The sequence below is a fragment of the Eleutherodactylus coqui genome, chromosome 13, assembly GCF_035609145.1.
Source record: "Eleutherodactylus coqui strain aEleCoq1 chromosome 13, aEleCoq1.hap1, whole genome shotgun sequence".
Classification (NCBI taxonomy): Eukaryota; Metazoa; Chordata; class Amphibia; order Anura; family Eleutherodactylidae; genus Eleutherodactylus; species Eleutherodactylus coqui.
The window spans coordinates 8,874,211-8,888,342 of record NC_089849.1 but is presented as its reverse complement, the minus strand read 5'-3'; the positions used below and the strand labels follow the sequence as shown (position 1 = coordinate 8,888,342).

The window sequence follows — 14,132 nt, the reverse complement described above, 5'->3', positions numbered from 1 at the left end:
ACAGGATGTAACTCAGGAGCTGTACAGGATCAGTAATTTATTTACACAGTGACTCCACCAGCAGAATAGTGAGTACAGCTCTGGAGTATAATACAGGATGTAACTCAGGATCAGTACAGGATAAGTAATGTATGTACACAGTGACTCCTCCAGCAGAATAGTGAGTGCAGCTCTGGAGTATAATACAGGATGTAACTCAGGAGCTGTACAGGATCAGTAATTTATTTACACAGTGACTCCACCAGCAGAATAGTAAGTACAGCTCTGGAGTATAATACAGGATGTAACTCAGGATCAGTACAGGATAAGTAATGTATGTACACATTGACTCCCCCAGCAGAATAGTGAGTGCAGCTCTGGAGTATAATACAGGATGTAACTCAGGATCAGTGCAGGATAAGTAATGTATGTACACAGTGACTCCACCAGCAGAATAGTGAGTGCAGCTCTGGAGTATAATACAGGATGTAACTCAGGAGCAGTACAGGATAAGTAATGTATGTACACAGTGACTCCACCAGCAGAATAGTGAGTGCAGCTCTGGAGTATAATACAGGATGTAACTCAGGATCAGTACAGGATAAGTAATGTATGTACACAGTGACTCCACCAGCAGAATAGTGAGTGCAGCTCTGGGGTATAATACAGCATGTAACTCAGGATCAGTACAGGATAAGTAATGTATGTACACAGTGACTCCACCAGCAGAATAGTGAGTGCAGCTCTGGAGTATAATACAGGATGTAACTCAGGAGCTGTACAGGATCAGTAATTTATTTACACAGTGACTCCACCAGCAGAATAGTGAGTGCAGCTCTGGAGTATAATACAGGATGTAACTCAGGATCAGTACAGGATAAGTAATGTATGTACACAGTGACTCCTCCAGCAGAATAGGGAGTGCAGCTCTGGAGTATAATCCAGGATAAGTAGTGTATGTACATGACATAGTTGGATCACCAGCCATCATTGCTCTCTGTATGGTCTTCGTATTATTTTGTGCCGCTGTATAAGACTGATTCTATTTTTAATTCTAGTATTTAGCCACCATTGAGTTTCTAATCGTATAAACACTAATTAGTTACTTCCGGGCCCGGGCAGCGTGTCCTCGTTAGGTCTGTGCCCTTCGAGCGCGGCCGTGTTGTATAGCAGAATCCTGTGGCAGTGACAATGCGGTGCTGTAATGTCGTCTCCACCGGCAGGGAGCGATCCCAGAGGAGCCGCTAATCATCTTCCACAACGTAAACAATGGATCAGTAACCAGATACCTTAGTGACGGCCCCCGGGGGGCATCCCAGGGTTTCCAGAGCACCACTCTGTGTTACCATGATGATCGCATGCAGGTACAAAGTGACAGCAAAGGAGGACTAACTAATGCAGAACCGGCCTGGCGAAATCACTGCGCTGCGCCGCGGCCTCGTACATCAGCACTCCTCTACTGAAATACTCTGTGCTGCCGGTGACAGTGCAGTGTGCCAATACATAGTGCTCATGTCAACAGCAGGGGGCAGTACATTACAAGAAGGCTCTATAACACCTACCTTATGGCATATGTCTGTCTTGATCTCCTTTAGCGCTCTCTCGGAGAACACGCAGCCGCACTGTCTCAGGACGCAGAACCTGGAGGAATGGAGGCCCATTACAGGAGATGCAAACATTCAACTCCTAGATATTATTTGGGGGGGTTGTGAACGCGGGGCGTGAGCAGCTGATCACCCCCGTCCTGCTCTCAGCACCACCAGCAATAACCTCAGTTTCCTGGGGGAAGGCGCTGCTTCTCACTTTCAGGTGCTGAGAGAAGACATCCCAACACTAGGTCATGTGATCGCTGCGGCTAATCACCAGGTGAAGTGAGCCGGTGATTGGCTGAAGCAGTCACATGACCCTGTTGGCAACGCCATCACACCAGGATCCCTGCACCAGGAAGTAAAGGGCAGCAGAGACCAAGCGACAGAAAACCGGAAGCTGCGGAGGCGGCGAGTACGGCTTCAGATATTCTCTACTGTTTACTAAGTAACTGTGGAAGGAAAACAACCAACAGTGTCCGCAGATAACACCTTTAACCCCTTAGGCCTCTCTCACGATCATATGCCAAGTAAGCACGGTTTATATGCGCCTAATACACCATACGAATCTCCCATAAACTTAAATAATCGCGGCATGAGCTATCTGGGTGCGTATTACATACAAGTTAGTGCGTGGAGATAGTTGGCACACGGGAAGTACGCATGGCACTGCGTCCTAGGTGCCTGCAGCTAATCATGCCTGTGAGAGGCCTATTTGGACCTAAGGGCGCAACGATTTCCAGGGGATTTTTATCTTTAGTTTTCTGTCAACATGGTGCAAGCTGGGAACTCATTTCACCGACCTCAGAAGGATGGAAGGCGGAGTCGACATTGAGCCGGCTACCTAAACCATGCAGGGATTGAACCCGCAACCTTCAGGTCGTGAGTGAGAGCTTCGGACTGCATACTGCTGCCTTAACCCTCTGTGTCACACGGGGCTCAATAATGTAGAACTTTCATTACATTTTTTTCAGTGGGAGGAAAAGCACATGAGTTCTGCTCTTGTGTTTGGGATTTCTTTTACACACGCTGCACGGATGACAGGATCGTTTTTCCCCGTGTTCGTACGATTACGACGACACCAAACTTAGATTTTTATGGTTTTTCCAATTTGCACATTTAAAACCTTTTTTTGGAATAAAATGTCATTTGCTGCATTCAGATGCCTGTCTCTTGTATGTCTCTGTATGACGAGCTGCAGCTTTCATTGCTATTATTTTGGGGCACTTGGGCCTTTTTTGATCACTTTTATTGCACTTTACAAATGATAGCAGGAAGCATTCTGTCCGTTTCTTTGCTTTCTTCTTGATACATTTGCTATAAAACAGGATTTTTTGTTATTTACTGTAAAATCAGATGTTCATTGCGGACACAAGGAAGACGTTGGGCATAGCTCCTGCCACTAAGCAGAGGACGGGTTGACTCCTCCCATCAGCGATGCCCCTCCCACAGCCGCTCCGCTAAACCAGATGCGCACAAACAGGAGAGGATAAGCGGGAGGGCAAACTGAATATATATCTGACAAACCTACAACTAAACATCCAAGAGAAGGGTCGTATCCTAAACCAACGAGGGACGCAGCGAAGACCTCGGGACGTTCCAAAGCAATCCCTACGGATGGGCCAACAACGCTTATGAGGCGATCGGGGTGCTGCCACCTGCAGGATCCTGTGACCAAGAGCATCATGAGCAGATGCAAGAAATAGCATGCACCCTATAGAACCTTGTGAACACATGAAGCAAAGACTGGGTCATGGCCCTGCAAAACTGGAGGGCAGAAGCGTTATGGGGCACTGCACAGAATGCACCCAGGAAGCGAGGCATTACCCGAACGGGCAGAGTCCTGTCCTTGGTACGGTAGGCATCTGTGATCACCAACCTGATCCAGCGGCGGATGGTGGACCTGAAGCCGCCAGACCTCGATGAGGGCCATCAGGGATGAGGAACAGAGAATCCGAGTGGCGGAAGGATTCTGTACGGCAAAGACAGAAAGACGTAGTGTGCGGAAGACATCAACGGTCTGTAGGGTGTGAAGGTCTGGACAGCAGGGGGCAGCACCCTGTCTTTGTTGAGGTGCAAGAATGATACCACTCTGGAAAGAAAGGATGGAACAGGGTGGAGGACCGCCTGTCCTGATGAAGTATCAGAAAGGGAGATCTGCATGAGAACACAACGAGCTCAGAGACGCGGCGGATGGAAGTGATGGCTGCCAGGAAGGCGTCCTTCCAAGATAGGAGACGAAGGGAAAAGGTGATGCATTGGCTCGAAGGTGGACAATTGTAATACATCCGAGACCAGAATGAGGTCCCACGATGCTGACGGGGGATGGTAAGGAAGGGCGGCATGTGCCACTCCCTGAAGAAAAGTCAGCGGATGTGGAAGACAAGAGATGTTAGAAAAGGACCGATAGGGTGAAGACTCGACCCGTTAAGGTACTGAGGCTCAAGGCCATATCCATGCCTGACTGACAGAAGGAGGGGATCTGAAAAAGTATTTCCACGCTATGGTAGATGCGAGAATAAGGTGGCTTCCTGGCCCTGAGGATAGTTCGGACAATGGTGGTTTATGTACCTGACGGCCATCAGTGTGTCCATCTGGACATGGATTGGATAACGGCCAGAATCTGGAACCAACGGGTCAGGGACGGGCGGATGGCTCCGAGTCCCAGTATGTTGATGTGGAAGGCTGATTCAGAGTTGGACCTTTTGTCCCAGCCTGGCATCCGTGGTTATCACTTTCCAGCGAAGATCCTTCCCTGAGCAAAGCTGAGCTGCCGTGATGGGGTTAGATGTTACTTCTGACGACTGATGAGCCACCTGAAATGCCCGAGAGTGAAAAAGTGCCCTGCGGGGTAGCATGAAAATCTACTGCGCATCCCGGAGAGAGGATCTTGCACACCCAGAAATCTTGGATATAAGCGAACCCCGCATCCCTGAATAGTAGAAGTCCCGACCAACACCTCAGCCACAAGGTGCGGCGCACTGCTACAGAAAGCAAGAGGCAGCGAGCTCATAGCCTGGCTGAACCCAGGAAGCCCTCGCAGAGGAACCTGCCGGCTGGGGAGAGCTGAAGAGCCAATTCTGCTAACTCCTCCTGTGCGGATTCGGAGAGTGCTGGTCCTTAAAAGATTACGCATCTGCCAGGGGCGGGGTAGTGTGTTTGGACGGGCGAGGAAAGGGTTAACTGGGAATGATGACTCCTGGGCCACAAACTCCTCAAAGTCTGCATCAGTAGAAAATGTCTTAAGTGAACTTCTAGGACGCCGGAAGGAGAAAGCGTCTGCGATGGCAGAGGAATCTTGTTCTTGCACATGGAGTGTCTCTTTAACAGTGGAGACTTTGGAAGACTGTTCGTCATCTAAGGCCTCATGTCCACGGGGACAGATCCGCAGCGGGTCACCCGCACGCATGATCTGCGCCCCACAGGGATGCATTGGACACCCGCAGGTAGTTAAATACCTGCGGATGTCATTTTCCCTTGCGAACAGATTGCGTGTGCGGGAAAACACCCGCGGCATGCTCCATTTCAGTGCGGGTCTCCCGCAGGCTTCTATTGAAGCCTATGGAAGCCGTCCGGATCCGCGGCACACCCACAGCTGAATTTCTGCTCTCCGGCGCGGGAGAGCAGGAGTTAAAAAAAAAAAAATAGCGTGCACGGCGCATGCGCACGGCATGCTGCCGGTGTGCCGAGCACATTTGCCGGGCCGAAGAAAGAAGATCCGGCCGCGACGGACGGAAGATCCGCAGCGTCCGGACAGGTAAGTTTAATCTTCTTTTTAGGCCTCATGTCTGCGGGAAAGGAGGAACCCGCTGTGGGATTCTGCATGGACAATCCGCGGCGGGCCTGATTTCCCCCGTGGACATGAGGCCTTACGAAGAGTCAGAATACAATATTTCAGTCAGAGCAGGATTTGCTCCTAGAGGTGATTGCAAAGTGGGATGCTGCATGTGGGGCCGAAGCAGAGGAAGGAGGCGATGCTATAGGACTGTTTAAACTTAAAGGGGTTGTCCCGCGGCAGCAAGTGGGTCTATACACTTCTGTATGGCCATAATAATGCACTTTGTAATGTACATTGTGCATTAATTATGAGCCATACAGAAGTTATAAAAAGTTTTATACTTACCTGCTCCGTTGCTAGCGTCCTCGTCTCCATGGTGCCGACTAATTTTCGCCCTCCGATGGCCAAATTAGCCGCGCTTGCGCAGTCCAGGTCTTCTCCTGTTCTCTATGGGGCTCCGTGTAGCTCCGTGTAGCTCCGCCCCGTCACGTGCCGATTCCAGCCAATCAGGAGGCTGGAATCGGCAGTGGACCGCACAGAAGAGCTGCGGTCCACGGAGGCAGAGGATCCCGGCGGCCATCTTCACAGGTAAGTATAGAAGTCACCGGAGCGCGGGGATTAAGGTAAGCGCTCCGGTGAGCTTTCTGTACGTCCCTGCATCGGGGTTGTCTCGCGCCGAACGGGGGGGGGGGGGGTTGAAAAAAAAAAAAACCTGTTTCGGCGCGGGACAACCCCTTTAAGGACCGTTAACATTTGGAGGCCCTGCCACGCATGTGTTCCGATAGGCCGCGGGGAGATGACTGAAAATGCAGGGCCCGCACCACTGAAGTTCGCTGTGTGGCTGCGGTAATCTGAATGATTGTCAGGCCCACAAAACAATCCAACACCCCATAAACGCAGTGCAGCCTGGGAAAAAGGCAACCCCCAAAGGGGAATGAGCCCCCCAACCCCCTCCCACAAAGGGCAAGGTAACCGCGAGTGGGTCCACCTCCCACTGGGGCTGCAAGAAAACTGGCCATGCATGGAGTGGGAGCTAGGGAAGGGGAATGCCTGTAAGAAGGACCCTCATACTTGCCGGATGCCGCGGCATCAAGATCTAGCCTGATCCTTCGCCGTTTCTCGCCTCCATTTGGTAAGGCCAGGGAGTCCAGGGATCTAAGCAGAAGATCTTCACTGGCGGGTCACAGAAAAGGCAGGGAAGTTAGGGACAACCCTGGTGTCCCTTTTCAGTCACCCTGTGTACCCAAGAAGTCCAAGACACTCCAGGATATTGAGGACCTGCAGCAAAGTCTGCCTCCTATGGGTGCCAAGCTAAAACTGATTTAGGCGAGTGGCTACAGGAGGCTTATAGCTGATAGGAGGAGTCAACTCTTCCTTTGCTTAGGGTCCACCTTCTAGTGGCAGGGGGTACTTCAATGTGTACCCCAATGACACAGCCGAGAATAGTGTGTTCACTTTATTGTACGGTCGGCACGGATGTGGCAATACCAAACATGTGGGGTTTACAGGGTTTTTGTTTACTATTGTTCTTACTTTCTTTGTATGCCTGTAGGGGACAGCTTCTGCGCCCGCGTCATCCATAGGACACAAGTGTACAGCCATTTGTGGGAACCCCTTCCCAGCCAGGACATACAATTACATCCCAGGGCTTAAGACCAACACAAAGTAACTGGAGCCGTGCCCAAAGGAAGCCCATGTGGACGCATACCGCATACCGTCTATGTATTCATTCCCGTTTGGCGTTTCAGGCTTTCAATGATATTTCCTTTTTTTTGAAAGCCCATTTAACCCCTTAAGTGGCACGGCCGGAAATTTTCCAGGACGAGCTCCACTGCCCATAGTGATATAGCACAGAAGCTTTCCGGGCTATGTTTCAGTATGGGAGCTGCAGAGCACAATGCCATTAGCTGTGGCATTGTGCTCTATCTGCACAGACTCACACAGAGCAGTGCAGGACTTTGAAAAACTGAAGCAGGAAGATATTGCGGATCTGCCGGGAATCTCCCGCTTCTATTTTCAAATTCCTGCACTGCTTTGTTTTCAGGTTGCCATAGAGACCATAGGCTTGCTTCTGGTCTCTGTGGCAGGGAGAGCTGGGGCTTGGCTGTCAGAGGATAACTGGGCACCAGCTCTTACAGCAGAGATCAGAGAAAACCTCCGATCTCTGCTGTGTTAACCCTTTACATGCCATGGTCTATAAGTAAAAAAGTTATTAAAAAAAATAAAAATAAAAACCCTTGTCCCCCTTTACTTTGTAAAAAATTAAAAACTAAATTCAACATGTGGTATCCCTGTGTCACAATGACCCAGAGGAGGAAGTTAGTACATTATTTAACCACTTAATGACACAGACCCTTTTTTTTCCCCTTTTCTTTTTCTCCTCCCCCCGTATAAAAAAATCCTAACTCCTTTACTTATCCATGGACGTCGCTGCATGAGGGCTTGTTGTTTTTTGCGGAATGAGTTGTATTTTTCAATGGTGCTATTTAAAGTACCGTATAATGTACTGAAAAGTTTTTACAAAATTCTAAGTGGAGTAAAATGAAAAAAAACACGACATTCCGCCATCTTTCAGTGCGTTTTGTTTCTACAGCGCACAAACTGCAACAAAAACGACCTGATATTTTTATTCTATGGGTCGGTACGATTACTGCGATACCAAACTTGTATAGTTTTGTTTTACTGTACTACTTGTATTTTTTTTCAAAGACATTTAATTTTTTTAAAATTATTTTCTGCTGCACCTTCTGCGCACAATAACTTTTTTATTTTTCCGTCGACGTAGTTGAGCGAGGGCTCATTATTGCGGGATGTTCTGTAGTTTACATTAGTGCTAATTCGGAATACATACGACTTTTTGATCGTTTTTATTGCATTTTTTCTGGGAGACAGGGTGACTGAAAAAGTACATTTCTGGCGTGCTTTATTTTGTTTTTGGGACGACGTTCACCCTGCGGGAAAAATAATGCGCTACTTTGATAGATCGGACTTTTACGGGCACAGAGATACCAAATATGTATTTTTCTTTTATGATTTAGATTTTTTTTATTATAGATGTGGCAAAAGGAGGGAGATTTAAACTTGTATTATTTTTTTTATTTTTTATTTTTTAAGGGCGCATTCAGACGATTGTATATCGGTCGGGTATTCACGCCGGCCCATCTACGGCATCTCTCGCTGCAGTGAGGGGGAGGCTGAAAGAGCCGGGAGCAGTGCTCTGAGCTCCCGCCCCCTCTCTGCCTCCTCTCCACCCCCTCTGCACTATTTGCAATGAGAGGAGGCAGGGTGGGGCGGGGCTAAGTTCCGGGAATTAGCTCCGCCCCGTCCTGCCTCTCCTCATTGAAAATAGTGCAGGAGGGTGGAGAGGAGGCAGAGAGGGGGCGGGAGCTCAGAGCATTGCTTTCGGCTCTTCCAGCCTCCTCCCCCTACAGAGAAGGATGCCGTATATCAGCCGTCGTGAATTCCCTGGCCGATATACGGTCGTCTGAATGTGCCCTAAAACTGTGAAAAAGTTGTGAAAAAGAAAAAACTCTTACAATTTGATATTGGAATAATCGTACCGGCCTGTAGAATGACTTTACTATATCATTAATACTGCTCAGAGAATGCAGGGAAAAATAAAAATAAACAACATGCCAGAATTACTGATTTTTCTAATCTTGCCCCTAGAAAAAAATGAACTAAAAAGTGATCGAAATTCTACCTGTTCCTAATAATTAGATAAAATGAAGACTGGAGTTCATCCCGCAAAAACCACGGCCTTCTAGAGCTCTGGCATGGGGAAAATAACATTACTACGGCTCTTGGAATGTGGCGACACAAAAGCAAACCTTTAAGAAAAAAAATGTTTTAAATGTACAAAAATAGCAAAAAACATAAAAACTGTATAAACTTGCTATCACCGGGATCATGTGACTCAGAGAATAATGATGTCACATTAATTATTCCGCACGCTGAACGCCGTAACAATGAAATCCAAAAAACAAATGGCGAAATTTCTTTTTTTTCCCCCAATCTCCCTACAAATTTTTTTACAAAAGTTCTGCAATACATTATATATATATACCCAAAAATGATGCAATTAAAAAATACAACTTGTCCCATAAAAAACAAGCCCTCATACGGCCATGTCAATGGGGAAATGAAAAAGTTATGGCTCTTGGAACGCGACTGCAAAATTAGTTCAAATTAAATGATTGGCCCATTAAATACCTGCCCTGGTGGGTCTGACAGGGGGGTAAGAAACTCGCCACTGAAGGGGTTAATGGTGTGGAAATCAATGGTGAAAAAAAGGAAATGTTTAATAAGTGGAACAGAGAAACAGAAATGGTTAACGGTGGCGAACGCCAGTGCGGTTGAGCCCTTACACTCCATGCTCAATTTGCGGTGTACATACCGGTGTTTGCCGTTCATTTCCAGACCCACCACAGGACAGATGAACTGCGCTCGCTGCTCGTCATACATGTCGCCCTTCGTGTTGCCTTTGTCGCCTGTCCAAGCCGGGTTGTCAGTGAGATTCAGCAAAATCACGTTCTGCAAGGAGATGAAGTATTACATGATCAAAGTGTTAAGGGGTTGTCCCACTTCTGGCCGTTGTGCTGCAGGAAGCAGGCAGCTCCGCAGATTGGGCAGTGGCCCGGGTGGGTACTGCACAATCTGCGGACCCGTCTGCTTTCTGCAACCAGACAGCCAGAAGTGGGACATCTCACAATATAAGGGCAGCACCAATCGTGGTTACGTCCAGAGCTAGTCACAGTGCTGCTCATTTCCTGTTGCCTTTCCTACCTCACTGCTGCCCCTGTTGGTTTAATGCCTGCATTGCAGGACATCTCAGGTGCTGTGCAGTGGTCTTCCAATATTACCACATACATGTAGCAGAAATGCTGCAAAGAAAAACTCCACAGCATTTCCATAAAAGACACAAGAAACGATAAAGGGTATAAGGCAAGTTAAACCCCACTACACATATGTATCCGACCACTGGGGGCCCCCGCAATCCCGAGAGCCACACATCCCATGTGGATGGAGTGGCGGTATGCAAGCATGACCACTGCTCTATTTACTTAGGGTAGCGTCCCAACTCCGGTCCTCAAGACCCCAACAGCTCATGTTTTCAGGATATCTTATAGTAAGAACATTGTCAATAATGACATCACCTGTGCAATACTGAGGACATCCTGAAAACATGGCTTGTCGGGGTCCCTGAGGACTGGAGGTGGGAAGCACTTAGGGACAGGTGGAGACTGAATCTCCCTCCATCCCATAGGAGTGAATGGAGCGGGGATCACACATGTGCACCGTGGCTTCAGTCACATGGTGTATTAGGGGTCTCTGGCGGTCCCAGCCATCAGACCCCCGTTGATCAGGCATTCATCCCACAATCAGGAGCCACATTGTACCTTGATGCCCTTGATGTGGCCGGCAGCGTCGGCGTGCGGTTTGTCCGTGGATTTGTCCAGCAAGAATTCAATGACGGCGTCTTTATTGTACAACCTGCGGGGAGCGAGAAGACGGAGTGACAACCGGATACAAGGGGGGATTTATAACACGACTGGCTGTCAGGCACAACCACAACGTGGAGACCGGCGCCACTGCGAATGAGGACAACTCAACAACACTTGTGAATACTTCTCACCGCTGAAGGTTTGTTACATTGTATCCAGTCAGGACCATCCTTGGTAAGGTAACACATCAGCAGCACAAGCCCTGTCTCGGTAGTTTGTTACAATGTATCAGTGCAGGTAACATGCATCAGTGTGGGGCTCACAGAGGACTGTCCAGACTGGATACGTTGTAACAAACCCTCAGCAGTGAGAAGCATTAAGGCCAAGAAGGATCTTTAGGCCTGTGGATATAAACATGAACAGCAGCATCCACTGACAGCAAGCAGAGACTTTGAATACAGTGAGGAAGTGAAGCACAAGGTCCTGTAAGCGTCCGCACCTCCCCAGCTCGCAGGTGACGATCGGCCTCTTCAGCTTCTCCTGGCTCAGTGTGCAGTAATACCAGCGGGCCACCAGCTCCGCGCTCTTATCCACCTACAGGAGACAAGGAGAAAGTGAGACGTGTGAGACGCTCGGATCTTCGGGGTCGGGACGCCATTTGTGAGTCACGGATCGCAGCCGCTGTTCTCGGCTCAGGCAGATGTGAAGAATCAACCAGAATGCCGCCATTCTGTCTGATCCGGGAAAAGCTGGGTGACAGTCCTGGCGGGGGCGTCACCCAGCATCCCCGACTACACCCCAACACTGTAGTGTGACGGGGCGGACGAGCCAATCGGCTGACTAGTAATCGAGCGAGCTGCCAGCTATACTGGGACATGGATAAGACTTAGTGGAGCAGGGGGGGTAGGATCGGGGCGGACGTCAGAAGACGACAGGTGGGAGGGAGGATGAGCAGTGAGGGCGGGCATAGAAGATGACAAGTGGGAGGGGGGTGAGCGGTGAGGGCGGGCATAGAAGTGGGAGGGAGGATGAGCGGTGAGGGCGGGCGTAGAAGTGGGAGGGAGGATGAGCGGTGAGGGCGGGCGTAGAAGGTGACAAGTGGGAGGAGAGTGTGGTGAGGGCGGACGTCAGAAGATGACAAGTGGGAGGAGAGTGTGGTGAGGGCGGACATCAGAAGATGACAAGTGGGAGGGGAGTGTGTGGTGAGGGTGGGCGTAGAAGACGACAAGAGGGAGAAGAGTGAGTGGCGAGGGTGGGCGTAGAAGACAAGTGGGAGAAGAGTGAGTGGTGAGGGTGGGCGTAGAAGACAAGTGGGAGGGGAGTGAGTGGCGAGGGTGGGCGTAGAAGACAAGTGGGAGGGGAGTGAGTGGCGAGGGTGGGCGTAGAAGACGACAAGAGGGAGAAGAGTGAGTGGCGAGGGTGGGCGTAGAAGACAAGTGGGAGAAGAGTGAGTGGCGAGGGTGGGCGTAGAAGACAAGTGGGAGGGGAGTGAGTGGCGAGGGTGGGCGTAGAAGACAAGTGGGAGAAGAGTGAGTGGTGAGGGTGGGCGTAGAAGACAAGAGGGAGAAGAGTGAGTGGTGAGGGTGGGCGTAGAAGACAAGTGGGAGGGGAGTGAGTGGCGAGGGTGGGCGTAGAAGACAAGTGGGAGGGGAGTGAGTGGTGAGGGCGGGCATAGAAGACAAGTGGGAGGGGAGTGAGTGGGCGTAGAAGACGACAAGTGGGAGGGGAGTGAGTGGTGAGGGTGGGCGTAGAAGACAAGTGGGAGAAGAGTGAGTGGTGAGGGTGGGCGTAGAAGACAAGTGGGAGGGGAGTGAGTGGCGAGGGTGGGCGTAGAAGACAAGTGGGAGGGGAGTGAGTGGTGAGGGCGGGCGTAGAAGACAAGTGGGAGGGGAGTGAGTGGGGAGGGCGGGCGTAGAAGATGACAAGTGGGAGGGGAGTGAGTGGGCGTAGAAGACGACAAGTGGGAGGGGAGTGAGTGGTGAGGGTGGGCGTAGAAGACAAGTGGGAGGGGAGTGAGTGGTGAGGGCGGGCGTAGAAGATGACAAGTGGGAGGAGAGTGTGGTGAGGGTGGGCGTAGAAGACAAGTGGGAGGGGAGTGAGTGGTGAGGGTGGGCGTAGAAGATGACAAGTGGGAGGAGAGTGTGGTGAGGGTGGGCGTAGAAGACAAGTGGGAGGGGAGTGAGTGGTGAGGGCGGGCGTCAGAAGAGAACTGGGCAGAGGCGGGCAGACATTCGCAGAGGCTCCAGCGCTGTACGAGGCCGCTGTATACCGCAGTACCGCGCTCTCACCACTGCGCAGACGTTTCTGATTCCGGCCGCTCGCTGCTGTTTTTGCGCGTTTTAGCAATCCTGGTCACAATGTCGCGGTGCGTTAGTACGCCGCTGGCGCCATAACAAGTGTTCGAAAACGCAGCACGAAACAGCAGTAAACGGACGCACCGCTGTGTGAAGACATGAAGGGGGCGCCAGAGGAAACACACCACATGCCCTAATAGAGCCCTGGAGCTCGCCATGCTGGCACCTGTGCTGCCTCACCTTCTCCGCCTTCTTGGGCCCCTTCACCAGCTCGTGCCGCTTGGGGATGGTTCCTCCGTCACAGCCCATCTCTCCTCCAGCGACCACAACACTACCAGACAGTAAACAGAGCGACTTCCGCTTCCGGGATCACGTGACTCTGCCGCATCGTCATTTCCGGTCACGTTGGGCTTCAACGGCGGCATCTTGGTACACAGACCTCGTACACTACAAGTCCCGGCATCCCTCGCGCCATCCTCTGTTGCATGAGTGTGACGAGGCATGATGGGAGTTGTAGTTCTGCAAGTGTTCAGGTATCTGACCGACGGCTGTTAGCTCTATAGGAGTTCTGTGCGGAGCCCCTATACATTCTATACCTCGTTATCAGGGGTGGAAGGTCATTAATGTACTTATAGAATCCTCTAAGCTGGTTTATTACAGGTCAGTATATCACATGCTGTATTATACTCCAGAGCTGCACTCTTACTCCTTTAACCCCTTAGTGACTGGCCCATTTACACCTCAAAGACCAACCAGTTTATCAGAGTTTTTTGATCTTCTAGCGCCATAACCTTTAACGCCCCCGTCGGTCTCAGGGGGGCTTGTAGTTTGCAGGTTGTGTTTTTAATGACCTCATTTTGGGGTCTGACGTTATCTGTTGTTTATACAGAGCCGATCCCCCATGATGGGACTTCAATATCTCGACCTTTGATGATACTTATAATACACCGCTATGCTTTGGTATTGCAGTGTATTATATTGCCTATGGCCACCATACATGGCAGACTTGGGGGCATCTTCAAGCCTCCGGGTGACCTGCCAACCCATTGGG

At 50.2% G+C, this 14,132-nt stretch overlaps 1 protein-coding gene across 1 annotated transcript in view; it reads right to left on the bottom strand.

Annotated features, from left to right (window-relative positions):
• The window catches only part of RTF2 (replication termination factor 2), a 53,469-nt gene extending 40,000 nt beyond the window's left edge, over positions 1-13,469 (bottom strand). The window contains exons 1-5 of the mRNA XM_066588250.1: positions 13,322-13,469; positions 11,287-11,381; positions 10,743-10,836; positions 9,740-9,876; positions 1,542-1,620 (exon numbers count right to left, since the gene is read on the bottom strand). Coding sequence (XP_066444347.1) covers positions 1,542-1,620; positions 9,740-9,876; positions 10,743-10,836; positions 11,287-11,381; positions 13,322-13,390 — 474 coding nt within the window. The 5' untranslated portion in view covers positions 13,391-13,469. The remainder of the gene's footprint in view (positions 1-1,541; positions 1,621-9,739; positions 9,877-10,742; positions 10,837-11,286; positions 11,382-13,321) is intronic.
• Between the last annotated feature and the right edge of the window lie 663 nt (positions 13,470-14,132).